Source organism: Myotis daubentonii, chromosome 15 (assembly GCF_963259705.1).
Source record: "Myotis daubentonii chromosome 15, mMyoDau2.1, whole genome shotgun sequence".
Classification (NCBI taxonomy): domain Eukaryota; kingdom Metazoa; phylum Chordata; class Mammalia; order Chiroptera; family Vespertilionidae; genus Myotis; species Myotis daubentonii.
In genome coordinates this window covers 6562165-6589685 of record NC_081854.1, presented here as the reverse complement: position 1 = coordinate 6589685, position 27521 = coordinate 6562165, and the positions used below count along the sequence as shown (strand labels likewise).

The following is a 27521-nucleotide window of genomic DNA, read 5'->3' as shown; positions in this document are numbered from 1 at the left end:
TTCAGAGAGGAAGAGAGAGAGAGAGAAACATCAATGATGAGAGAGAATCATCAGTCTTCAGCTGCCCCCTGCACGCCCCCCACCAGGGACCAAGCCCACAACCCGGGCATGTGCCCCAACCAGGAATCGAACCGTGAACTCCTAGTTCATTGGTTGACGCTCAACCACTGAGCCACGCCAGCCAGGCAGCTCTTTCCCCCATTTAAAACTTGGCTCTCGAGTGGCACGAAAATAGACTTGGGGCCAGGCTTGGCCTGGGAGGTTAGCTCGCTTGCCTCGTAGAGACCACCGTCGAGCCATTTTCAAAAGGTTCTCCCACCTTGGAGAAAAGTGAGACTGTGAGGAATCAGTGAGGGTGGTGTCTGGGCTTCTGAGACAAAAAAATGTATTCTTGTCCTCAGAATAGTGCAGGGGTGGGCAACCCCTGGCACGCATGCCAAACATGGCACGCCAGTAACTTTTGCTGGCACGCGAAACCCTCCCTTATAATCTTCCATTTACAATGGTGAATCTTTGTTCTCAGTGATGAATTTTGTTAAGTCTCGTAATAGGAGTAGCCTGAGGGACGAAAGTAGTAGCCCGTGCATATCTCTGAAGGTCACGAAATACAAACCTGATGTAAAATCTCTGTCATCAGTGATGTAGCAGCAAAAGTCCCACTGATTATATCAAACGGAATCATAAAGTTTTCTGTCGGACTATCAGTGTACATGTATACATTAAAAAATAACTGCATTTTTCATCCTCATATACTGTGTTTTTGTCGCTCGAATGAATTTTATTATTTCTTCACGGTTCTTCACATACGTACGCCTTAAGAGATATCAAGTAGGCGTAACATGTTCTCAAAAAATTAGGGCCGGCACGCAGAAGAATTTTGAGTCAGAGATTTCGCTGGGTTTGGCACGCACTCACCAAAAGGTTGCCCACCCCTGGAATAGTGTATCCAGAGAAGGTCACTCTGGAGAGAGTGGTCAGGCTGCTGCAGATGCCTGGCCTGGGAATGGATGGCCCATCCTTGGAGGGGTCGACAGAAGAAAGAGAGCGAGGCCTTGTCCTCTGTCCTCCATCCTCTCGGTGATTGCGTTTCTCCCCAGCCTGGTCCCCGTCCCGCCGCCCAGGGGGCTGTCAGTGGAACCTGATTTCTGCATATGCGGAGTTGGTGTCCTTGGCCTGCTGGGCCTCCTGCGGCCGGAGGCCTGGGAAGCTGAGGGCAGCGTAATGGATCTCCTGTTGGCTGTTCCTTGATTCTGGGGCTGGAGGGGACATGTTCCGTCTTGGGGAGTTAGCAGCTGCAGGAGGGGCCCTGGAAGGGCTGCTGGGCTTGGCCTTTGGATTCGGAGCCTAAAGGGAAAACGACCATCATTCATTCATTCATTCATTCATTCATCCAGCATATACTTGTGGGTACCATGTGGGAGGCACTGATGGAGGCACTGGGGTTACATCAGGGAGTAAAACAAAGTCTCCGTTCTCACTGAGCCCACATTCCATCTCGGGACAGAAACAATGAACAACTAAGTGCCTGTGGTCTAAGCCACTCAGTCTGTGGCTCTTTGCTGTGGCCACACAGACTCACACAGGTCGGCTCCTGTAACCACCATGAGGAGGCAGACGGCTCTAACCCCACAGAGACCTGGCCCTAACCCCAGGCAGCACTGATCTGTTCTCCAGCTCTGCAAGTTCATCCTCTCAAGAGTGTTATGTACGTGGAATCATGTGCCTGTGACCCTTAGAGATCAGCACTGAAAAAAATGCTTTGGCCTTAAGAAGCTCTATTTAACTGGTCGGTAGCAAGTATCACTCATGTGTTCCTTCCTTCGGATTGCATCCAAGGGGGTTGGTGGACCTATTGGGGCTTTAAATGGATATGATGTGCAGAGAAATTGATTGGGGGTGTGGGGGCAGAGAGGACCCACAGAAGGGGCTGGTGGTGTCCACGTGGATGAGGGAGGCAGGAGGAGAAGTGGTTTGAAGGGATTTTGCTTATGGACTGATTGGAGAGGGTGGTGGGGGGCGGTTTGATGGAGAAGAGAGGTGTGAAAGGTGACTGAGGCTTTAGGCCTGAGCAGCTGGGAAGATATGCTATTTGCTGTGATGGGGTGGATGGAGTAGACGTGCAAGTGGTGTAGTTACTCATAGGTTTGCCTTTGGACAGGCTAAGTTTGAGGTGCCTGTTAGACACCCCAGGGAGATGCTGCCTGGAGAGGTGCCCAAGAGTCTAGGGTTCAAGGGTGAGTCTAGGGTTCAAGGGTAAGTGTAGGGTTCAGGGGTGAGTCTAGAGTTCAAGGGTGAGTGTAGAGTTCAGGGATGAGTCTAGAGTTCAAGGGTAAGTGTAGGGTTCAGGGGTGAGTCTAGGGTTCAAGGGTAAGTGTAGGATTCAGGGGTGAGTCTAGGGTTCAAGGGTAAGTGTAGGGTTCAGGGGTGAGTCTAGAGTTCAAGGGTAAGTCTAGGGTTCAGGGGTGAGTCTCGGGTTCAAGGATAAGTGTAGGGTTCAGGGGTGAGTCTAGGGTTCAGGGGTGAGTCTAGAGTTCAGGGGTGAGTCTAGGGCTCAGGGGTGAGTCTACTATTCCTCCCTTTTTAAAGTTCAAGAAAAGGCTCAGAGAAGTTAAGTGACTTGCCCAAGAACACACAGCAATGAACGCGGGTCTGAACCCCGGCAGCCCAGCCGTTAGTCACCAGGACACACTGCCTCTCAGCAATGCTAATAATATTACATCACCTTTATACATAAGAGGCAAATATGCAAAGTGTCCCTTTGGGATTTCCACGGGGAGTTCCATCGCTCACTATGATGTGCACTGACCACCAGGGGGCAGTGCAGAAGGAAGGAAGGCCCTGGCCAGAAGCCAGAAGGCCCCAATGGCCCTGATCACCCGCCAGGCCTACGTACCCTACAGTGCACAAAGTTCGTGCACCGGGCCTCTAGTTCATTATAATCAGTAATGTCCATGGTGGTGGTGATAACGGCATAGCTGCTACGAACCGAGCAAGGGCGCGTTTTGACTCCTCTGACCAGCTCTCAAAGGAAACGGAGGGAGACCTGGAGGCTCAGAGGGAGCCGGCGACTGTGGTCAAGGCCTCATAGGCAGTAAGTGCGGAGCCAGACTTTGAATCCAACAGCCATTCTCTTCCACCTCGATTCCCAGGGGCGCAGGGCGGGGGCAGGGCGGGGAAGGGGCACCGGCCCGGGCCACTCACCAGGCCGCGGGCGTTGGGGACCACGTTGATGTAATCCAGGATGGTGCTCCTCCGGGTCAGCCTGGGCCTCCAGGTCTCTGTCCTCGCCGGGGTCTCCGCCTCCGGAGCTGCCTCCTCCGCTGGGGTCTGGGTCTGGGTCTTCCTCAAAGTCTTCACGCTGAGGAAACGCCCGGCCCGCCTCGGTGTGCGCCCCGGCACCTCCCGCCCCGGCCCCGCACCCCCTCTCCCGCTCCTAACTCACACGGCCAGGATGAGGCAGAGGCAGAGGCCGAGGGCGAGGAGGATGGTGACGCCGGTGCCCAGAGCTACGCCTTTAGAGAAGCCCTTCGCGATGAGGTCCTTCTCTTCTGCGCGTGGAAACCGCCAGGCGATCCTGAGCCGCTCCCACCCCCACGCGGGTCCTCCCGCCCGCCCTCCGCCCCCGGCTCTCCGGCCTCCAGCTCCCATTCCTTACCTGCAACCCCTTCCGCTCCTTTTCTTTCAAACCCCAGGCCCAGGCTTTGCACCTTCCCCCCTCGGAACCCCCTTCCCCTCCCCAGCTCGGGCTCCAACCACAGGACCCCGCCCCTGCGCCCCCCCTTCCCACCGCCCGCCCCCCGCCACCCAGGCCCCACCTCCAGGGCCCTGACCTGGCAGCAGCAGGACAGAGGCGCTCTGGGCCCCGTGCACATTCCAGGCCTCGCAGCTGAGTCTGAGGTCAGGGCTGAGCCCCTCGCGGAGGCTCAGGGAGCTGTTGGTCCAGGGCCCCTCTGAGCTGGAGGTGACCACGTGGGACGCGTTGCCATGGTTCCCCTCCAGCAGCCCCGCCCCCAGCCGCCAGCGCAGGGAGGGGGCCGGCTGGGCCCTGGAGGAGCAGCTGCAGTGCAGACCCTGGTCCCCCCAGGAGCAGGAGGGTCCCAGCAGCTGCGGGGGGTCTGTGGGGGGTGAGGGGACGGGTCAGAGGTGCCTCTGTCCTCCCAGGACCCCGGTGTCCTGCCCCCTGGTGCCCCATCCCCCCACTCACAGTGCACAGAGAGGCGCAGCGAGACGCTGAGGGCGCCCAGCGGGTTCTGAGCGCGGCAAATGAATTCGCCTTCGTGCTCCGTTCGTACCCCAGGCAGCTCCAGGACCCCGGGGTCTGAGGGCTGGGAGGGGCTCAGGGTCTGTGGCCCGCGGGCCCAGCTCAGCGAGGCTGGGGGGTTGCTGTGGGTGACACAGAGCAGGCGCAGGCTCTGGCCCTCCAGGACCGGGAGGGATGCACCGTTCCCGAGCGTCTCCAGGACTAGGGGAGAGAAGGGGCAGGACAGACACACAGCTGAGGGCATCCGGACCCTTCGCAGGAGCACCCCCAGACGCCCGGGCCCCCCACTGGGCGCTGAGAGGCCTCTGTCCTCCTCTCCTACCTGTCCCGTTTGCTCGGGAGACGGTCACCGTCAGGTTCTCCGGGGCATCTGAAAAGACACAGTACCAGCTCTAGGCGGGCCGGGGCCTCGCTCTGGGCCAAGGGTCCCTGCGGACCCATGACTGCGGCAGGCAGGGGAGGAGGATTGAATCACCCACCGACACAAGGCACCCAAGGAAATGGGTGGGTAAGAAGGGTGGGTCCCTGCCAGGCCGGGGTGGCTCAGTGGTTGAGCATTGACCTATGAACCAGCCTGATCTGCCCTGGCTGGTTTGGCTCAGTGGGTAGAGCGTTCGCCTGCGGACTGAAAGGTCCCAGGTTCGGTTCTGGTCCAGGGCACATGCCTGGGTTGTGGGCTGGATCCCCAGTAGGGGGCGTGCAGGAGGCAACTGATCAACTATTCTCCCTCCTCATTGATGTTTCCATCGCTTTCCCTCTCTCCCTTCCTCTCTGAAATCAATAAAAATATTTTTTAAAAAAAGAAGGGTGGGTCCCTGTGCTATTGTGATTTATAATGTATCTTGTACATTGTATAGAATTCAGTGGTCGGCAAACTGCGGCTCTCGAGCCACATGCTGCTCTCTGACCCCTTGAGTGAGAACCGCTGATCTAGCAAGTTAGAGGCCTCTGAGGAGGGGGTCGTGGGAAGCTCCCACCTATCGCCTCTGCTCTATAGTCAGCAGCACAGGCGGCAACCGGACTTGCTATGGTGTCCAAGGTGGGCAGTCCTGTGGGACCGAGCCCTTAACCCGCGGCCCCTGCACCTCTGGGTGCAGAGGGTCGGAACTGAGTCGCACTGCCGGACACCCAGCTGGTGTCAGAGAATTGCTTGGTGGTTGTGGTGGTGGTCGGAATTGGAATCAGAGTCGTGAGTCCCGCAGGCCCGGGTTCCAGCTCCTTGGAGCTCTGGGACCCTGTCCCAGCCCCTGCCCTCCCGCCTCGCCTCCCCCCCGGACGCCAGGCCGCGGTCACACTCACAGCGCACAGAGAGGCTCAGGGTGCGGCTCCGGAGGCCCAGCCTGTTCTCGGCTCTGCAGGAGTAGCGCCCCGCATCCCCGGGCTGCACTCCGGGCAGCTCCAGCTCCAGGCCCCCGGGGCCCGGGAGATCGGACCAGGAGAGGACTCTGTCTCCCAGGGCCCAGCTCAGGGCGGCGGGGGGCCGGCTGTCCGCAGCACAGAGCAGCCGCAGGAGCTGGCCCTTCTGGGCTTCCTGATGTGGGCTGTCCCCCTGGAGCTCCAGGGCTGCGGAGAGGGAGAGAGGGGAGGAGAGAGAGGGAGACCCGTGGAGGGGCTCAGTGGTTGAACTTTGACCTATGAACCAGGAGGTCACGGTTTGATCCCCGGTCAGGGCACAGACCCAGGTTTTGGGCTCGATCCCCAGTGTGTGGCGGGCGTGCAGGAGGCAGCCGATCAATGATTGTCTCTTATTCTCTCTCATCATGGATGTTTCCTTTTAAAAAAATATATGTTTTTATTGATTTCATAGAGGAAGGGGAAGAGAGAGAGAAATATCCATGATGAGAGATAACCATTGATCAGCTGCCTCCTGCATGCCCCACACTGGGGATCCAGCCTGCAACCCAGGCATGTGCCCCGAGCGGGAGCCGAACTGTGACCTCCTGGTTCATAGGTCAACGCTCAACCACAGAGCCACCGCGGCCGGACTCCTCACTGATGTTTCTAACTCTCCCTTCCTCTCTGAAATCAATAGAAATATATTAAAAAGAGAGAGAGCGAGAGGGAGGAGCCCCAATCCCCCACCCTCCAAAGAGGGCCGGCCCAGTCCTGGCCCACCCTGCTGAGCCTCAGTACCTGGTCTGTTGTCCCAGGAAATGCTGATAACCGGGGTTTCGGGGGCATCTGCAACGAGATCGTGAGCTGGCTTTGGGGAGGGGCCCCAGCGAGCCCAACATATGGGACAGACAGTGTGACCGTCCCCCGTGAAGATTAGTGACAGAAGAGTGACAGGCACGCCTCTGGGTGGAGAATCAGATGGCCTCGCTCCCCCTCCTACCCTCCCAGCTCAGGACCCTACCCCTTCCTCTCTGTGGACCCCACCCCCAGAGCCACCCAGGGCCACCACGTCCCCACGTCCCCACCCACCGGGCCGGCTGGCCACCAGACTCACAGGCCACATTCAGCCGGACGCTGCCTTCGAAGCTCGGGCCCTCTCTGGAGAAGCTCGCCCGACAGGTGAGGTCGGTGTCGTGGTCCTGCCGTCTGGGCGTGAGGGTGAGAACTGAGACGTAGGCCGTTGTCTCGCCGATTTCTTGGGGGGCGAGGGCAGCCCCCCTCCAGGAGAGAGTAGGGGCTGGACAGTGTTCCGAGTGAAACTGAAACGTACAGACGGCTGTCGCCTGGCGCCCAGGTTCCAGGGTCTCGGGGACGTAGACGGCTGGCTCCTGTGTTGGGGCTGGGAGGAGAGCGGGCACTTCAGGGAGCGCCCCCTGGCCCATGCCCCAGGGCCCTCCCAGCACGAGGCAGGGGGAGGGTGCAGGGGGAGTTCCCACCCCATCCCAGCCAGCTCCATACCTGTCACATCCAGAAGGAACTTATTGTGCACAAAGCTGTATCGCACGGCAGTGTCTCCCTCGACCCGAAAGAAATACAACCCTCTGTCTTCCATCCGGGCCTTGGTGAGCAGCAAGGAGCAGCCGCCATCGCCAGGGCTGCCCAGGAGCTGGAAGCGCCCCCTGGCCCCCTGATGCACCCTCCGAGACTGGTCATTTGTGGCCACGGGAGAACCGCTGAGGGCATCGGTCCCGTCTCTGAACCAGTAGCCTTGAACCGGGGCACTCTTGGTGCTGCTGCCCTGAGGGTAGGAGAAGGAGCAGGGCACCCGCACACACAGGCCCTGCGGCACCGTCACCTCCTTCTCCATCGTCAGCCGGTATCCTTTACCCGGATCCTGCGCCTTTTTGGGGCCCAGGCCCTCGGCCCACTCACCGCCCCACAGCACCCCGAAAAGCAGCGGCAAGAGCATGTCTGCCCCGGAGACGCTGGGCCCGGCCCTGAGACAGGCTCATCCCCTGGCGATGCTCTGACAGAGACGGGCAGGGACAGAAGAGGAAGCCCCCGGGGCAGGCAGGCGGAAGTGGGGCCTTGGAGACTGACGCATAAAATGAGCTTCTCTTCTGAAACCACGGGGATCTCCCCTTCTCCCCACCCCCCACCCCATCTGGCCCACTGGACGCTCGGTCTGTGTTTCCTGGTGGGCGGGCGGCTGCCTGGCGCTGGGCTGGCTCAGCTGGTCCTTCCCGGGGTCGCCTCTGTGGGAGGGCGTGGGGGGCATGTGTCCAGCCCTGGGGCCTGGCTGTGGGTGGAAGATGGGGCTCCCCTGCTGGGCTCGGGTCATTGCCAAAGCAGAAGTGAAAGCTCACAGTGGGCCCTCCTTAGTGGGGGTTGGGGGCTGGTGAGGGGGCAGCATGCAGGGGAAGGTAGGTTCATGGGGGTGGGGAGCAGGGCCCTTCTTGGCAGCTAACATGCAAGGTGCCCAGTGAATTTCACTTTCAGATAAACAAGGAATCTCTTTGTTGAGTATAAGTATGTCCCAAATATTGCCCATTGTTTATATCTGAAATTCGAATGGAAGCGGGTGCCTTCTGTTTTTTAAATATATTTTTATTGATCTCAGAGAGGAAGGGAGAGGGAGAGACAGAAACATCAATGATGAGGGAGAATCATTGATCGGCTGCCTCCTGCACGCCCCCTACTGGGAATCCAGCCCGCAACCTGGGCATGTGCCCTTGACCGGAATCGAACCATGACCTCCTGGTTTATAGATCAACGCTCAACCACTGAGCCACAGCAGCCAGGCATGTTTGCTAAATCTGGCAAGTGCAGGCTGGTCTCAGGGGCACCCCATCATCTTTCATGGGGGTGGGGGGTGGCTCATTGACCCTGGTCCCCCAGGAGCACCCACCCACAAGACCTGAGTCCACTTCCCATCTCCTCCTCTTCTTCTGTCACGCCATCAGGTGACTCCTACTGGTAACACCTGTTGTGACAAGGTCACCTGCACCCAGAGGTGAGGCTGGGGGTGGGAGGGAGGTGCAGGCCATGTAAAGGGCATGGGAGGTGTGAAGGGAGTGGGATAGACTCCCAGACCTGTTGTCTCCCTGTCCCAGCTCTTCTTCTTCAAATGAGTCTGTTTGGGTTGTGTAGGGACACTGTGTGTGTCCGCTCAACCTCACATCCTGGGCCCTCAGGTGTGGCGGGTGCCACATGGCATACGGGCGACATGCAGGCAAATCAGACACCCTGTCTGGCCCCCAGGGGACCATGCGCCCCTCCCCAACCCCCCCCCGCCCCCACCCCCACCCCCCGGGGAACCCCAGGCCCCAGGATCCGGGGATCACAGCGCTGGAGAGTTGCAGCTCCGCAGGGAGTACGTTCCCAGGCCTGGACACGTTTGCAAATTTTGCTCTTCCAAAAATGCTGCATTCATTCTCATTGCACCTACAAATGATGACTGGGCCCCTTTCATTGCACCTCGATGGGACGGGGTCTCTGCCAGGGGGAGCCTCTGAGATCAGACACTGTCACCACCACCACCTGGCTTGGCCCCTGCAGGCCCACCCGCCTCCAAATGTAGAACATTTCCGTATCATCCCACTCTCAAAGCATCGTTCTAAAACCACAGCCACCCCGATGCGCTCACCATGTGATGTCTACATGAAAAAACAGCCACCACGTGTCCCTGAGGTGTCTGAGGACCTCGGGGCTGCTCTCACAGCACACCGCGGACTGGGTGGCTCAACCAGCAAACATTCATTTCTCTCAGTCCCGGAGGCTGGAAGCCCGAGATCAAGGTGTGGGCAGGTTCGTGTCTGTGAGAGCCCACCTCCTGCTTCATAGAGTCGATCCTCACCTGGTGGAGGGGGCAGGAGATCTCTGCGGGGTCTCTTAAACAGGGCCACCATTCTTTTTAAAATATATATATTTTTTATTGATTTCAGAGAGGAAGAGAGGAGAGAAACATCGATGATGAGAATCATGGATCGGTCGCCTCTTGCACGCCCCCTACTGGGGATCGAGCCCACCACCCGGGCATGTGCCCTTGACCAGAATCGAACCCGGGACCCTTCAATCCCCAGGCTGACGCTCTATCCACTGAGCCAAACCGGTTAGGGCAGTGGTTCTCAACCTTCCTCATGCCGCGACCCTTTAATACAGTTCCTCATGTTGTGGTGACCCACAACCATAAAATTATTTTCGTGGCTACTTCATCACTGCAATGTTGCTACTGTTATGAATCGTCATGTAAATATCTGATATGCAGGATATATTTTCATGGTTACAAATTGAACATCATGAAAGCATAGTGATTCATCACAAAAACAATATGTAATTATATATGTGTTTTCCGATGGTCTTAGGCGACCCCTGTGAAAGGGTCGTTCGACCCCCAAAGGGGTCGCGACCCACAGGTTGAGAACCGCTGGGTTAGGGCAATACCAATTTTTTTGTTGCAACCTAAGGATGTCTGGGACCTGATCCCTGTTTGACTTCTCCAACTTCCTAACATTTTACTCCATTACTTTACAAAATTACCCCTTCAGGCAGACTAACGCAGCCCCTGCTGACACCCACAGCCCGCCCCGAGGTTCTCCTATTGAACATGAACAACATCACAGGATGTCACACCAGACTGCGGTGGAACAAGACTGCTCCAGTCACGTCTCAGACACAAGCAAGAACTTGTCAAAGCCGCAAAAGGGGCAAACGCCCCTCTTTCTAGGGTTACAGGAATGACTGCTGATTATGGACCAACTATAGCGTCAGTCGCTGCTATGGACTGAACGTTGTGCCCACCCCACCACACACACACACACACACACACACACACACACACACACCCAGATGTTGAAGCTCTAACCCTAACATGAGGGCCTTTGCGGGTGGGGCCTTCAGAGCTAATTAGGTCATGGGGTGGAGCTCACATGAATGAATTTAGTGCCCTCATCGAAGGGACCTCAGAAAGCATCTTTCCTCCTTCTCCATGCAAGGACCCGTTGAGAACGCGTTGCCTACGAACCACACATTGGGCCCTTCTCAGACACCTAATCTGCCTGTGCCTTGATCTTGAACTTTCCAGCTTCAGAACTGGGCGTGAAAAAGAAAGAAACGTTATCCATCACTGATTGGCTGCCTCCTGCACGCTCCCCAACTGGGGATCCAGCCCACAAACTAGGCATGTGCCCTGACTGGGAATCGAGCCCAGTCACCTCTTGGTTCAGGGGTCAACACTCAACCACTGAGCCACACTGGCCGGGCAGGAAACATATAATTTTACACACGAAACACAAACAGGGAATATCCGTGATCCTTGAGAGAATAAAAAACACAAGATGAGGTTTATAATTACCCCATTCTTCTCACACACATGAAGACTGAAATTTCACTGATTGAAGAGTCAAAAATTGGACAGTAAGAAGACTGTGATGGCTAAAATGTGTACATCAGAATTTTAGGCAGGAAACAGCCTGGCAGAGAAAGGGTTCAAGGTTGAGTTGTTTGCAAAATAACTAGTGACATACGCAAGCCCCACGAAGCCAAGCAAGAACAATTTCTTTTCTTTTCTTTTTTTTTAATATATTTTATTGATTTTTTACAGAGAGGAAGGGAGAGAGATAGAGAGTTAGAAACATCGATGAGAGAGAAACATCGATCAGCTGCCTCCTGCACATCTTCTACTGGGGATATGCCCGCAACCCAGGTACATGCCCTTGACCGGAATCGAACCTGAGACCTTTCAGTCCGTAGGCCGACGCTCTATCCACTGAGCCAAACCGGTTTCGGCAAGAACAATTTCTAAAAAGAAAAAAAAAATTACCATTTGCGTTTCTGATTAATGTATTTTCTTCTCTAGAAGTTACAGTTTTTTAGTTTTTAATCTTTTTATTTTTTTTTCTTATTATGGTAATGTTTTTCTTTATATCCTTGAATACATAGAACATATTTGTAAGAAGTATTTTAATGTCTTTGTCTGTTAAGTCCATTTCTGTCATGTCTGAGCATCATCTAGTAAAAGTTTTTCTCTTATGAAGTGTGGCAGGTTCATATTTCTTCACATGTCTAGTAATTTTTCACTGGATGGTGGACATTGTCAGTTTTAGGTGGTTGACTGCTTGGTTTTGTTGTATTTCTTTGAAGAACACTGGTTCTTTTTCTGGAAGGCAGTCAAGTTACTTGTATATGGTGCCCAATATTTTTAACAGCTCTTTTATTATCAGCCTCTTTTTTTAAGACAGGTCTAGGATAGCCTCTATCTTAACGCTAATTTTCTTTCACTTGAATGCTATGCCTTTTGAAGATTTGATTGAATATATATACTAAAGGATGTATCTTCATTCTTTCTCAGGGGTGGGCAAACTTCTTGACTCGAGGGCCACAAATGGGTTCTTAAACTGGACCAGAGGGCCGGAACAAAAGCATGGATGGAGTGTTTGTGTGAACTAATATAAATTCAAAGTAAACATCATTACATAAAAGGGTACGGTCTTTTTTTTTTTTTTAGTTTTATTCATTTCAAACGGGCCGCGGGCCGTAGTTTGCCCACGGCTGTTCTAGCTGGAGGAGATATGCACAAGTCCAAGCACTTTGTGTGTGGCATTGTGCAGAGGTGCTGACACAGTAGGCCTGGTCATTGCCTGCTCATGCACAGGGGATGCACTGAGGGATGAGGGTGCCATGGTGAGTTCTGAGCTGGGAAGGGACAGGGTCGCTTCTGGGGTAAGGAGAGATCATTTTGGGGCCTGAATTGTAGCAGGCTGGAAGGGGGTGGGTGGGGAGACTCCAGGGCCTCTCCCACCTGTGCCGTTTCCCCCGAAGATGCGATCGGTCAGGTTCTGTGGACCACCTGGAAGAGAAATAAGTAATTGACCCCCTGCACTAGGATGGGCTGGTCATGAGCGAGGGGGTGGGCCTGGGTGTTCTCTCACCTTCACTCCAGCCATGCGTCCAAGAACAGTCCCCACGTCTCCTCCACCAGGGCGCTGCCCCACCCTGACACGGAGCCCCAGGGACCGTGGTCCTGGCTGAGCACTCACACACACGTTGAGCCGGATGGTCCTCCCCGTGCCCATCTCAGCTCCAGGGAAGGCCACTCTACAGGTGAGGTTGGCGCCGCGGTCCTGGGGCCCTGGTGTGAAGGTGACCGACTGAGGAGTTGAACATCCTGGAACCCAGGGAAGTGACGGTGACCCCAATCCAATAGAATGGAAGGGGCGCCCCTCTCTCACAGGACCAGGGCTCCATGCAGGTAACGTTCTTGGGGGTGCCCAGAGTCTAGGAACCCGTAGAAGTGGATGTCGGGTGTCCTTGACAGAGCTGAAGAAAAGAGAGACAGACCCAGGTCCTGGAGGCGGGGTCCCCAAGGGTGCCCCCTAATAGCAGCCTCTACCTCTATCCAGCCCAGTGTCCTGCCCCCATGATTCCCTGGGGCTTTCCCACGATAAGAAGAAATGGGTTCCTTCCGGGCCCAGGAGGCCTCAGGACCCATCCACGTGCCCTGTCCTTGAACCCATTCCTTACCCGTCACACGTACAGAGAGCTGGTTCTCATCGTGGCCTCGCTCCGCTCCGAAGAAGTATGGCCCTGTGTCCCTTTATGCCCATCCTACGAGGAGGAAAGATTTTTATCTTGGTTTACAAATAGTTCTGATAATAGGTGGGCACAGCAAGAAGTGGACAGTTACCCAGTGGCAGGGAACCTGAAAGAACGCTGAGGCGCCGCCATCTAGTGGCCGAATTTCGTCGGTACATTGGGTTTGCGTTTCATCTGGGCTGAGAGATGGCCATGAGAACCAATACTCACTGAACAAAGGCTGAAGGTTTGAATAATATATTTGTCTGGGCATTTGCCCATTGACTCTACAGACTTTAACTTTATGGGTTTAAGGATTTTCATTACTTTCTAATTGCTGCTACGTAGAGTGATGTCCTCTTTATGTTCCCGGATGCTGGTTGCTCTTGCCTTCTATATATATTTCTGGATTTAACTGAGCTTTGTCAGCTTTAGTGTCCGAATCAAATAAAAGTTCCTGATGTTGTTCATTTCTATTGAATATTTTTCCTATGTGCTCTTATCGTTTGAGATTTCCTTCCTTCAAGATCCTTTTTGGTTTATTTTACTGTTATTTTCCTAAGGTTTGAAAAATAAACTCATCTCTGATATAGACATCTAAAGTTATATATATTTCTTCTAATAACCACTTTAGTTTTCCACTAAACATTTTATACATACTATTTTTAAAAATATATATATTTTTATTGATTTCAGAGAGGAAGAGATAGGGAGAGAGAGAAACACCAATGATGAGAATCATTGATCGGCTGCCTCCTGCATGCCCCCCACTGGGGATCGAGCCCACAACCCGGGCATGTGCCCCTGACCAGAATCGAACCTGGGACCTTCTGAGCCGGTTGTGACACAAACATTGGATGCTGTGGCCTCTGGTACTGGCCCCTCCAGGCCAGAGGGGAGAATTATTATCAGGAAGTTTGTTGTAACAACTAACAAAAGACCTGACCCACACGTGTTCAGAGGTCACAAAAAGCTTTGTCCGCACTTTATTTATTTACTTATTTATTTACTAGAGGCCCAGTGCACGGATTTATGCACATTGAAATTAATTAGAAGGTGGCTGATGGGGTGGAAGTGGGCGAGATGGGCCAGACATGCCCTGGAGCCCACCTCCCACAGTCCCACCCCAGCCAGCCACACCTGGGGTGGTGCCGGGGCTCGAAGGGTGTCTGGGGAGTGAGTGGGGTCCCTCCGGCAGGTGGGGTCCCTGTGGGGTTCAAGCCAAAACTGGCAGTCTGGCATCTCCTGAGGTGTCCCGGAGTGCTAGAGGGCGCTCTGCAAAGTTGCTGTCACTTGGAAGCTCCTGCTTTGAGCATCTGCCCCCTGGTGGTATTGTGCATCATAGCTACCAGCTGATTGGCCGGTAGCTTAGGCTTTCATATATATAGATGTGTTCATCCTCACCTGAGGATATTTTTCCCATTTTAGAGAGAGTGGAAGTCAGGAAGGGAGGAGAGAGAAAGAGAGTGTGAGAGAGAGAAACATCAGTGTGAGACATCGATTGGTTGCCTCCCACACAAGCCCCGACTGGGGCCGGGCATCAAACCTGCAACCCATACGTGCCCTTGACTGAGAATCGAACCCACCACACTTCAGTGCCTGGGCCAATGCTCTAACCACTGAGAACACCAGCCTTGGGTGTGTTAGTGCTTTTGTTAACTGTTTCATCGGTACTGTTTATTGGTCTTTCACAACAGCCTGGTTAGATAGGGACGATTTCCCTGCTTTGCAGAACAGCAGAGAAATAAACTGACTCACTCGATAGGTGGTATAGATGGATTTGAACTCAGTTCTTTCGGACACAAGTCCTCCTGTCCTTCATATATACCAGAGGATTCAGACCACTGCCAAGAAAATCGTTAATTTAAAAATAATCAGACACCGAGGTTATGGGCTGAAAAAAAATCATGAACTTAACTGGTTGAAGTCCTAAACCCAGTACCTCATCGTTTTTCCTTACAGTTCGGTTATGCTTCCTCATAGAGTCTTTAAAGAGATACTGCGGTTCAAGTGAGGTCATTAGGGTGGGCCTTAGTCCGGTATATGTGGTGTCCTTATAAGAAGAGGAGGTTAGGACACAGACACTCAGAGGGAGGGCCATGGAGGACACAGAGAGAAGACGGCCATTGCAAACCGAGGCACCCGGCCTGCTGGCACGTTGATCTCAGGTTTTCCGCCTTCGGGACCCGGAGCAAGCAGTTCCTCACTTGTGTGTCTTGATCTCCGAGTACACGGTGTTGGCATCTTCCTTTCCCTGCGGCTTCCGGTTGTGAAACCTGACGAAAGCGTAGTGGAGCTCCGGCTCCCCTTTGGTGGGGGAGCCAGCACCATCAGGGGCTGGGGGAGCCGCTGGGGGAGCCGCAGGGCTATCCATCCAGAACGGGTGCTGATGTGCCTGAGTGGAGAGAAGAGGAAGGGTTCCCAGCTGCTCAGAAGGGTCTGGAAGAGAGCGGCCAAGGGCCAGGCTGAGATTGGGACTGGGGGGAGTTTTATCGTTTACCAGTCCATTTATTTTAAAAGGTGTAGTCATGGCCCTGGCCAGTTTTGCTCAGTGGGTAGGGTCCCCGGTTCGATTCCGGTCAAGGGCACCTACCTCGGTTGCAGACTCCCCACCCCCCACCCCCTTTGCCCGGTGCCCTGGTCAGGGCTCGTGCAGGAGGCCACCAATGGATGTGTTTCTCTCACATCGATGTTTCTCTCTGTCTCCCTCTCTCTTCTACTCTCCCTAAAAATCAATGGAAAAATATCCCCAGGTGAAGATTAACAACAACAACAAAAATGTTTCGTCAATTCCCAGCTGGCGTGGCTCAGTGGTTGAGCGTCGACCTATGAACCAGGAGATCACGGTTCAATTCCCATTCAAGGCACAGGCCCAAGCTTGCAGGCTCGATCCCCAGTGTGGGGCGTGCAGGAGGCAGCCGATCAAAGATTCTCTCTCATCATTGATGTTTCTATCTCTCTCTCTCCCTTTCCTTTCTTCTCTGAAATCAATAAAAATCTATTTTTTTAAAAAAATAAGTTAAATTAAATAACCACTTGTGCAATTCCAGGAAGTGTTGGGCATCTAACACTGAAATGTCTTAAAGCCCCTCTGGTGGGCAGCATCCAAAAGGTGTAGTGTTGAATGGGGGCTACGTCCCGTCACTCACCCCGGAGCCGGCGCCTGGGTGCACATCCTTGTCCATGCTCTGCATCAGCTGGGCTGCCTTTTCCCTGCAGGTCTTCACTCTACGGAAACAACCCCAGACATTTCAGCCTTGTTACTTGGGGCATGGAATGGGCAGACCGCCCCTAGTCTATATGAAGAGCACGTGACGAGGTGGGTGGGTCCCGTCCCCAGGTGCTCCCCGAACCCAAGCGCCAGACATAGAGTAGCTGGGAAGAGACCCCAATCTACTTGGCCCAGTAGATTACAGATTGTTTCATGCCAGCGCCCGACCTCCCTCCCCTGGCTCCTGGCTTTCCCACCAGCCCGGGGTCCTCCAGCTCAGGTTCTCTGCGATGCCCAGACCTTAAGTCCTTCCCACCCCAGGCCCCGCCCTCTGTCCCTGGAGCTCACTCCCACCTGAAGATGAGACAAAGGCAGAGAGAAAGCAGGGCCAGGGCCATGATGCCAGCTCCCCCAACCACTGCCAGGACTCCACCGGCCCTGGATTCCGGTTTACCTGGAGGTAGTTTGAGATTTGTGTAAATTCCAACCCCAATCCATAGCATCCTCCAAACTCGCCATTTCTGTCTCTGTCTGGCCCGTGAGTGGACACTCTCTGTCCAGGACTCGGTCACTTGGCACTCTGTCTCCTTGCAGACCCTGGACCAGACCCTTCCCCTCCACACCCCCTTCCCTGACCTCAGGACTGAGGAGCTTACACATCAGCCACTCCCGTCCAAGCCTTAAAATGCCTCTCTCCCAGCTCCCTCTCTCCGGGGCTGTTAGGGCTTGAATTGTGTGCCCCCAAGATTTGTATGTTGCAGTCCTAGCCCTCCGTACCCCCACCCCCACCGTGTCTCAGAATGTGACTTGAGCCCTAACCAGTTTGGCTCAGTGGATAGAGCCTGCGGACTGAAGGGACCCAGATTCGATTCTGGTCAAGGGCATGTACCTTGGTTGCAGGCACATCCCCAGCAGGGGGCGTGCAGGAGGCAGCTGATCGATGTTTCTCTCTCATTGATGCTTCTAACTCCCCATCCCTCTCCCTTCCTCTCATAAAAAAATCAATAAAATATATTTAATAATAATAAAAAAAGAATGTGACCTGACTTGGAGATAGGGTCTTTACAGAAGTGACAGTTACAAGGTAGGTCACTAGGGTGGACCCTAAATCCAATAGGACCGGTGTCCTCATAAAATGGGGGAATTTGCACACAGACACGCACAGGGAGAGCGCCAGGAGGGCATGAAGGCAGAGACTGGAGTGATGCTTGTACAAGATGAGGAACGCCAAGGATTGCCAGCAACCCCTCCAGAAGTTAGGGGAGACCTGCAACACACCCCAGCCTCAGAAGGACTCCACCCTGCTGACACCCTGACCTCGGACTTCCCGCCTCCAGAACCTCCAGAACGGTGAGACCACAAGTCTCCCTGACTAAGCCTCCCTGTTGGAGGTATTTGGTGACGGCAGCTGGGAACCTACTGCAGTGTCGGGGCTCCTCCTCCCCCAGGCGTCACCCCCTCAACAGGCCCCAGGCAGCAGCAGGACACTGGCTCTCTGGGCCTAATGAACAGGGAAGGAAGTGGCAACTGAGTCTGAGTCCAGCGTGCAGCCCCACCCTCCACCAGGAGGCTCAGGGAGCTGTTGGCCCAGGGTCCCTGCAGAGCTGGAGGTGACCCTGTAGATCAGTGTAGGACGCGTTGCCATGGTTCCCCTCCAGCAGCCCCACCCCTAGCTGCCAGCGCAGGGAGGGGGCCGGCTGGGCCAGGGAGGAGCAGCTGCAGTGCAGACCCTGGTCCTCCCAGGAGCAGGAGGGTCCCAGCAGCTGCCCCCCACCCCCAGCCCCACCTTCTCTCTGACCCACTCCTCTCTCCCTAAGCCTCTGACCTCAAAAGGCCCCCTTACCTGGCAGCCGCAGGACAGAGGCGCTCTGGGCCCCTAGGACATTCCTGGCCTCGCAGCTGAGTCTGAGGTCAGAGCTGAGCCCCTGGCGGAGGCTCAGGGAGCTGTTGGTCCAGGGCCCCTCTGAGCTGGAGGTGACCGCGTGGGAGGCGTTGCTGTGGTTCCCCTCCAGCAGCCCCGCCCCCAGCCGCCAGCGCAGGGAGGGGGCCGGCTGGGCCCAGGAGGAGCAGCTGCAGAACAGATCTTGGTCCTCCCAGGAGCAGGAGGGTCCCAGCAGCTGCGGGGGGTCTGTGGGGAGCGAGGAGAGGGGTCAGCGGTGCCTCTGCCCTCCCAGTTGGTTGGCAGTTAGACCTGAGCAGAGCGAGGACGATGGGCCAGGTATGGAAAACCACCAGGGCAGGAAAACCCGGATGCCCTTTGCTGACAGCAACCCCCTTGCCAAGCTGAGCTGGTTCCAGGAAGCCAAGGACCTCAGCCCACGGTGACCTTTCTGTTGGGTCCGATCAAATAATGGAATCGCTACCCCTCCCCCGGGACCTGGCTTCTCAGGCCATTTCACTGTGGACATTCCCTTTGCTGAGACCACATTTCACTTGTGGGGACCACATCCCATGATCTCCCCTCCGGGTCTGCACAGAGAAGTCTCCATCCAGAAAAAGGCGCCAAAAGTCCTTTAAAAGCTACCGACTCCTGTCACTGGGTGCTGGAGCCATCCAAGCTCAGCCACATGGTGTGTGGATAATGGAATAAATTCATGATCTCTCACCACCCTGGCCGCGTGCGTTCCTCCTTCGGGGACCTAACACTGTCCTCCTTTAGCATATCGCTGGCCATGCGGTTCGGACCCCTCCCTGACCTTTCCTCCCCCGGCCTGTGGCTGGTGGTCATGGGGTCAACAGAGAATAGCCCTTAAGCGTTAAGCCTTCAGGACAAGGAGGTTCTGAACCCCGTCAAACTCATCGAGGCCTCGGTTGTGTTTCAGCTGCAGGCCCAGAACCAGCAGCAAAGCCAGAGGAAGTGGCACCACGGCTGACCTCAGGACCAGCTGTGGCGACCAGTGACCTCCTGCCTGGGACCCACCAATCAGTGGACACCATGACCCCGAAAGGACACACCCTGATGAACCTGATGAACATTCTATTGGGATCCTCCCTCCATGCTGGACCTGCAGATAAACACCCTCAAGGCAGGGACCCAGCCCTAGCCGGCTTGGCTCAGTGGATAGAGCGTCAGCCTGCGGACTGAAGGGTCCCAGGTTCGATTCTGGTCAAGGGCACATGCCTGGGTTTCAGGCTTGATCCCCAGTGGGGGGTGTGCAGGAGGCAGCCGATCAATGATTCTCACTCATCATTGATGTTTCTCTTTCCTTCTCCCTTCCTCTCTGAAATCAATAAAGAAATATATATTTTTTAAAAAAGACGGGGACTCAGTGTGCCGGGGGGCATACCCAGGGTTTCCCCTCCCCCTCCCTCACCCACCCCCCTCACACACAGGGACATTACCTTTTATTCCTCTCTATCCTAAGTGCCAAGGGACCCTTCTTTTGCTGCTGTAGCTTGTTTTCTAAGCCCCCTACTTCTACGGATCACTTCTTCTAACTCTCTGGCTTTCTAAACAAACTTCCATTTATACTTTGAGTCTTGGCTCTGAATTCTTTCTTAGCCAGAACTCAAGAACTGAGGTTGCTGAACCAAGGTTCGGACCGACCCCACCAGCCTAACACCTGCTGCCATTCTCAGTGCTGCCAACGCCAGGACCCAGGTGTGCTGCCCCTGGGTAACCCAGAACCCCCCCCCCCCATTCACAGGGCACAGAGAGGCTTGGCAAGATAGGGAGGGAGCCCAGCAGGTTCTGAGTTCGGCAGATGAATTCACCTTGCTGTTCCATTTGCATCCCAGGCGGCCCCAGGACCCCAGGCTCTGAGGGTTTTCCCTCCCAGCATGACACCTCCCACTCCCAGGACCCAGTCTCTCCTCTTCCCACCTCCTTGCAGAACCCGCTGTAGGTTCCGCTTGGCCAGGAGATGGTGGGCCCTGTCCTAGCAATCACCCCTGTGCCCGCGCAGCTCCCCTCCCCCAGCCCCACCCTCTCTCTGACCCACTCCTTTCCCCGTGGCCTCTGCCCCCAGCAGGCCCTGACCTGGCAGCAGCAGGACAGCGGTGCTTCGGGTCCCGTGCACATTCCGGGCCTCACAGCTGAGTCTGAGTCCCTCACTGAGCCCTGCTTGGAGGCTCAGGGAGCTGTTGGTCCAGGGCCCCTCTGAGCTGAAGGTGACCACGTGGGACGCGTTGCCATGGTTCCCCTCCAGCAGCCCCGCCCCCAGCCGCCAGCGCAGGGAGGGGGCCGGCTGGGCCCTGGAGGAGCAGCTGCAGTGCAGACCCTGGTCCTCCCAGGAGCAGGAGGGTCCCAGCAGCTGCGGGGGGTCTGTGGGGAGCGAGGAGAAGTGTCAGAGGTGCCTCTAATCTCCCCAGAACCCAGCTGTCCTGCCCCCCGGGGTCTCCCCACTCACAGACCACGGAGAGGCTGAGAGAGACGCTGTGGGAGCCTAGCGGGTGCCGAACTTGGCAGGTGAACTCTCCTTCCTGTGCAGGCCCCACGCGAGGCAGCTCCAGGATCGCGGTTCTGGAGAGGGGGGTGGCGTTCAGGCCTGGGGACCCCCGGAACCAACTCAGCTCGGCAGGGGGGTTGCTGTCAGCCTCACAGCGCAGCCTCAGGGCCTCTCCCTCCAGGATGGAAAGGGAAGTGGTTTGCAGAATCTTGAGGGCTGAGAGAGAGAGAGAGAGAGAGAGAGAGAGAGAGAGAGAGAAAGAGAGAGAGGACAAAGCTGGGGTCTCTCCTCCTTGCTATGTCCACACTAGCTCTGAGGAGAGGACCAACACCCCCTGGCCTCAGCCCTTCCGAAGGGGCCCAAAGTCGCCTGGCTGCCTCACAGATGGAGGACAGGGGACATGGAATATGAAAAACAAACGCAGGCATGGGCCAAAGAGGAGGTAACGAAGCAGGAGGAGGCAAAACTTCAGAGAGGAGGGCGAAGCAAGAGGGATGCAAGCTTCCTTTTTATTTGGCCACAGAAAGCTGTGGGTGAGCAAGAGATTTAGAGAGGTGAGGTGTTGGGGGGAGCCTTCCGTCTGTCCTCAGTAGCTGGCCTCCCCTATATATTCCACGTATTTCGGAACTCACCTAGACCCTGTGTCCCTCCCAGCCCTGAGGACAGAAGCCCCTTCCTACCTGTGCTGTTTCCTTGAAAGACGCGGATGGCCATGTTCTGTGGAGCATCTGGAACAGAAGGACACCCATGGTGGGCACTGGGCCTTTCCCCAGCAGCCATGGAACCAGGAGAGGGGGTTCCCTTCCTGGTGGACTATCAGGACCCTGATTTCAAGCCCTGGCCCAGCTCTGCCCTGGCCCAGCTCTGCCCTGGCCACACCCCCTTAGGGGCCCGGGATCCTGCCCCAGAACTCACAGGCCACATTGAGCCGGATGGTGCTCTCCATGCTCACACCAGTGGCAGGAAAATGCACCTGACAGGTGAGGTTGGTGCCATGGTCCTGGGGCCGTGGGGTGAGAGTGAGCACAGAGGAGAGATGATGAGACCTGGAGCCCAGGGAGGTGTAAGCAGCTGATATCCAGGAGAAGATGGGGGGCGTGCCCTCCTCACAGGCCCAGGGCACATAGCAGTTCAGTTTCTTGGGGCGGCCGGACTCCAGGGGCCCTGGGATCTGGATGCCAGGTTTGTTGGTCAGGGCTGGAGTGAAGAGAGCGGTGGTGAGGACCCCTCAGCATGTCAGCCTGCCCCAGGGTTTTGTCATGGCTGTCCCCACCCCAACCCCAGGGCCCTTCATTTTTCCATTTCTGGTACCTGACACCAGGGGGCCTTTCTTTGGGCCCCTACCATACCTGTCACTTTCAGAGAGAGCATTTTATCTTCATATGTATGATCATAGAGACTATTTGCTATATAAAGGTAGTACGTCCCACTGTCCCTCTTGTTGACATCTCTGATGGTTAGGGAGCAATCATTGGACTTGGGGTCCCTGAGGAGCAAGAACCGGCCCTGGATCGTCTCCTGTAGCTTCTCTTTTGGATTGTTTGTGGCCACTAGAAGACCATGATTTTTATTCCATTCTTTCTTGAACCAATACAGGTAGGGGTATCCACCCAAATTCCAGGAGTAGTAAAACTTGCACCGCACAAAGACACACAGACTCTCCTGCACTGTCACAGACTCCTGTAGTACCAGCCGGTAGCTTGAATCCTTAGCCAGGGCTCCTAAGGAGAGAGAAAAACTCAGCCTGGAGCTCCAGGGCCTCCCCCGAGTGGGCTGCCCTCTCCCCTCGGCCCACTCACCTCCCCACAGCACGGGCAGCAGCAGCAACAGCAGCCTCAGCAACATCTCTTCCTCACACCCTGACACAGTCTGTCTACTCGGTCTGGGTCCCTCTGCGAGAGAGTGGAAAGATGCAGATGAGGGAGGGCAGAGAAAGCTTCGACAGGAAACCTGTGGTGAGAACCAAAGGTCACAAGCCCAGAAGAGGGAACCTCAGATTCAGAGAGTCCGCTATGATTGAGTCTTTGAGATTGTCCAGCCCATTTCTGCCTGTGGCAAATGAACCCTGAGGCTCAGAGGAAGCGAGAGGCTTGTCCAAGTAAGATAGCAAGGGCGGACGGGAGCCCCCATGTCCTGGGTCCACGGGCCATCATCTGTACTGGAGAAGCTGGTCCCACCTGGCCAGCTCTCTGACCATCATGGCTTTGGGACTCTCATGGAGGTGGCCCACTAGGGATGGGCCTCGGGATAGCCTATATCGGCACCAGTGGCAGAACAGGGTCTAGAGGAGGCAACAAAAACACCACACACCACCACTCATTTCCTTCATTCACGCCTTTGCAAACTCACAAAAATGATTAAGTCAGTCCTGACCTTCAACTAGTTCAAGCAATGAGGGAAGACAGACCAGCTGATGGGCTAGAGCTTTATCTGAAGGCAATGGGGAAACCGTGGAAGATTCTTAAGCAAGAAAGGATCAGGGTCATATAGGTATCAACACGGTCTCTCTGAGGCTAGGATAGAGAAGGAGGTGGAAGGGAAAGGCGGGAGATCAAGAGGCGAGAGATCAACACTATTGTGGTTGTTTAAGAAGGTGAGAACCGAATCTGCATGTTGTGGAGGAAAGATTTGAGGTGGAAGACACTTTGAGGAAGTGAAATTTGAGGGGAGGTGTGATGGGTGGGGGAGGGAGGCACCTAGAGTGACTCCCAGAGCCCTGACAAAAGCAACAGAGGGCATGGGGGTACCATCTCCAAGAGCACAGTAAATGGGAAGAGCTGAGCTGGGAAGAAAGTTGTAGGAAGACAGTAGAGTTGGCTCATGGGGCTCTTTCCTGGGGACCCTTGGCTACTTGCCACATTCAGAGACAATGTCATATATTGGGAGCCATGGTTCACATAATCTCTTTCTATCCTGAAGTATTCCCACTTCCCCGCATCTTGGAAAATCTGATGCTCAGAGACCAACTGTGGGCCCTTCGGTCCCCCAGTTGGTGGAATTGGCCCAGGTTCTCTCATCCAGGTTTTGATAGGGCCGGTGGCCAGAGAGGGGGTGATGGTGTCTGTTGGTCACCTCCAGGAAATGAAGGTGGTTGTGGAGTGGGCTAACGTTAGCCCAGGGAACCCATGGGTTGGACTGGAGAGTGGGACAGGAGGCAGAGGCAGGCTCCCCTTTGCTGTGTCACTGACTGAAGGTCACACACTGTTCCTGCAATATCCTCCAGGGACCGGTATCTGACTGCAGCCCCGCCCGGAAACCTCTTGCTCAGACCTCAGTAGCCCTCACAGCTGTGGCCACTGCAGCATCGGCATCTCTGGGCTGCAGAGAAATAGTCCACATTCCCTTGACACCATCTGACTCTCAGCCTGGAGGTGGGGGCCACTGCTGGTGGTAAAAGACCTGGAGCCTCTTTCTGGATGGAGATGTATGGTCTCTGCCCCAAACTTCTCCCTTCAACAGAAATTCCCCTCTCTCCCGTGGGCCTTTGCAGGGGAAGCGAAAGCTGAGCTCTTCTCCCCCCTGGACCACAGCAGGGTGGACCCTTCCCTCTTCTTGTACCCGGAAACCCTGCCTCTCACCTCCTGAAGACCAACACCCACTTCCCTCAAGACAGATGTGGAATTTGAGGGTCAATTTCCTGCAGAGAGCTTTCTTGGAGCCCTACTCATGGGGACAGAAGAGTGGGATTCCAAGACTCTTCTGGGACCAAATCCTCTCTGTGCAGAACCCTTCCCAGGGCTGGAGTACCCCAGATGCCCCAGGAAGCATTGGGTGAACACTTTTTTAAAAAAATATTTTTTAATTTATTTCAGAGAGGAAGGGAGAGAGAGATAGAAACATCAATGATGAGAGAGAATCATTGATGGCTGTCTCCTACATGCCCCACACGGGGGATTGAGCCTGCAACTGGGGTGAGGAGCAGAGGTACATTCTACTACATGCTCTTTTGAACCCTTTGAATATATGAGACCATGCAAATAAAATGCCAGGGGGAAATAAAGTGAAAGGATTGTCAACTAAAGAGGTGAGGCTGGGTGAAGAGATAGGATCATGAGGAGTCTTCAAAGGCAACATCTGATCTTTGAATGTGGCCCTTGGGGAGGGAGCTGAGAAGTTTAAGAAGAAGTCAGCTGCCAAAACAAAAGATCCCTCCACGTGGTCCATAGAAGTGAGGATGCAAAGTCTCCATAAGATTTTTTTTTTTATTAAGCACTGTTTGAATGTTCAGACTAATTTTGTTTTTGTTTTTGTTTTTTTATTAGTTAAGGTATTACAAATGTGTCCTCATCCCCCCCATTAACCCCCAACCTCCCCCCCCCCCCGCCCCCTGCACACTCATGCTTCCATCCCCCTGTTGTCCATGTCCATCACAGCATTGCAAAGGACAAGGTCTCTCCTGCCTGTATTATTTCCACGGAAGACACTGATGGTCAGGTTCTGTGGAGCATCTGAATTCAGAAGCATCCTCTTCAGTTTTGAAGTTAGTGTCCATTTTAGCGTCCCCTTGGCCCCCTGTTCCTGTCAGAATCCAGTCCTCAGTTCCATTTGCCTCAGGTCCTGACTCTCTTGTTATTACTCACAATAACCCAGAAGTTGTGGCCCAAACTCACAAGGAGACAATGAGCTGAATGGTTATTTCTGCGGTCACATGGGACCTCAGTAAGGTCAATTGGTAGGTGACATTGGTGTCATGGTGCCAGGGGCTATGGGATTGTTGGCAGCAAAAACGGCCCCAGGTGTTAGACCTTGGTTCAGCAAACTCAGTTCATGGGTTCTGGCTAAGAGAAGAATCCAGAGCCAAGACTCAAATGATAAGAAGGAATGTATTTAGAGAGACATAGAGGTAGAAGAAGTGAGCCGCAGAAGAAGTGGGCTTGGGAAACAAGTTACAGAGGCAAAAGAGTGGCCCTGGGAGCTTCAGAGAAAGAGAGGGGCAAGGAAAACGCACCTTGTGCTCAGGAGAGAGTGAGAACCCTGGGGAAAGAGGGGCAGGAGGAAGGCACGGGTGTGCTGGTAGAGAAAGTGTGCTGGGGGCTTTGTTTTCCATCCTGATGGCTTTTCTCTGGAGGACTCAGGGGAGGGCCTCAATGCAGCTGGTCCTGAGGTCAGCCATGGAGTTGCTCTCCCTGGTTTTTCTGCCTTTCTGGGCCTGAAGTTGAAACACAGATGAAGCCTAGATGTCATCTATGGGGCTAGTACTCAAGGGAGCGGTCATGTGAGGGCTTGTAGTTCTGCCCACTGCTAGGCACCTGGGGCTCTCCGCCCTGGTGACCCTCTGCAGCCGGCCTATCGTCCCCACTCTGCTCGTGCCTATCTGACTTTCTACTACAGGATGATAGTGACCTCTGACACGTGAGCTGATCCAGGACCCAAGGAGATAAGGGTGTCCCGTATCCAGAAGAAGGTCAGGGGCTTCCTCCAGTTACAGGCTGCTGGCACGGAGCAGATCAGGGTCCCAGGTTGGCCAGACTCTCGAGGGGCCGTGACTTGAATGTCAGGTGTCTGGGTGAGGGCTGGAAAGGACAGAGGAAGAAACCCAAGACATGGAGAGGGGACTCCAAGGTGTGACTCTGGAAGTGGCCTCTGCATCAGCCCCCAAAATCCCTCCCCTCTGAGTCTCGGCTTCTGGGCACACCTACTCTCACTTTGATCCCTGCCCCTACACTATATGCAGGGGCCCTGTCCTACCCGTCACATTCAGAAACCGAGTCTTATACTTGAAACTAAACTTCACAACAGGTGCCCTTAGGGCAGGAAATTTAGAACAGGGAACAAAGGCCTCAAGCTCTACCCCTCTCCTTTTCTGTCTTGGCCAGACATCAAAGACGTGATCTTCACTGACCCGTTCCCCACTTCCCCTTCCCAAATTTCCTGTATTGAGAAGAGAGAGAGAGAGAGAGAGAGAGAGAGAGAGAGAGAGAGAAATTGCTGTCTGAAAAGGAGGGACAAGGACCAGCTGCCTTCAGCAGTCACCACACCAGCTTCAGAAGCCGGTCATGACCCTATCCACCCCCCTGGCCCGCATTTACTAAAAACCTTCCACGCAGACCCCATCGATGTGTTCCATTCTCAGAGGTCGCCATCTCTCACTTCTCAAGTGCAAAGCATACTATGGCTTTCATAAATTTACTGTGCTTTGCTAAATCCTTCTGTCATGCTCTCAAACCCTTCCTTGGGCTGTGACAAGAACCTGGACCCCAGTCTCAGGTTGAGGCCTCCCTTGGCCTCCCCGGGAGCCACCCAGCATCACACTCTCCAACCAAAATGAGGACACCCTGCCCTCTTCCCTCCTGGCGTCTCTGACGTTCAGGGAGCAGCTGTTGGTCTGGGGAGTCCCTGAGGTTATGGAAGCAGCCCAGGGTTCTCTGTTGCAGCTGCTGACCTGGTTGGTCTGGTTGAGAGTCCTAGGGTCGTTGGCCCCTTCCAGGAAACAGAAGATGGAAAGTGGGTCCGAGTGGTTCCATCTGAAGGGAAGAGAAGGGACAGGGCACCAGGACATGCAAGCCCCCCTGCACGGTGACGGGCCCTGGTGTCTGCAGCTCATACCCTGCATGGTCCTCCAGGGACACTGTGGAGAGCCCCACATGTATCTCTGGGACTTTAGCTTCAGACGCTCCCCACCCTCCTCTGCCCCAGCCCACTCACCTTCCCATCGCAAGGACAGCCGTAGTGGCAGGCGTGATATCTCTGAGACCGGAGGGCCTATTCACAACTTAACACAATCTGATTAGCCCGTCCTGCTAGATATCTGACA

At 55.0% G+C, this 27521-nt stretch overlaps 1 protein-coding gene across 2 annotated transcripts; it reads right to left on the bottom strand.

Moving 5' to 3' along the window:
• On the bottom strand, positions 1-27331 carry LOC132216562 (sialic acid-binding Ig-like lectin 10). 2 transcript variants are annotated; one of them, XM_059665835.1, is made up of 11 exons: positions 27150-27331; positions 22567-22659; positions 22117-22488; positions 21683-21964; positions 21448-21495; positions 20729-20983; positions 20359-20643; positions 18223-18507; positions 3443-3548; positions 3202-3358; positions 1-1344 (listed from the first exon to the last, which is right to left on the bottom strand). In XM_059665835.1, exons 2-11 carry the CDS (start codon positions 22610-22612, stop codon positions 1129-1131), a joined length of 2052 nt encoding a protein of 683 aa, XP_059521818.1. In that variant the 5' UTR covers positions 22613-22659; positions 27150-27331; the 3' UTR covers positions 1-1128. The 2 variants fall into 2 exon arrangements, with proteins under 2 accessions (XP_059521818.1, XP_059521817.1); XM_059665834.1 differs by lacking the exons at positions 18223-18507; positions 20359-20643; positions 20729-20983; ... (3 more) ...; positions 22567-22659; positions 27150-27331 and adding exons at positions 3831-4115; positions 4205-4462; positions 4584-4631; ... (2 more) ...; positions 6711-6995; positions 7115-7799 and having other exon boundaries at positions 4-1344.
• Between the last annotated feature and the right edge of the window lie 190 nt (positions 27332-27521).

Excerpts from the sequence above, each read along its gene's own strand:
- LOC132216562 (XM_059665834.1), bottom strand. The coding sequence starts at position 7,565 with ATGCTCTTGCCGCTGCTTTTCGGGGTGCTGTGGGGCGGTGAGTGGGCC. Across the intron at positions 4,632-5,560 it reads CCTGAGCCTCTCTGTGCGCT|ATGCCCCGGAGAACCTGACG; the intron begins GTGAGTGTGACC and ends GTGTCTTTTCAG. Across the intron at positions 3,549-3,830 it reads CTCTGTCCTGCTGCTGCCAG|AAGAGAAGGACCTCATCGCG; the intron begins GTCAGGGCCCTG and ends TTCCACGCGCAG.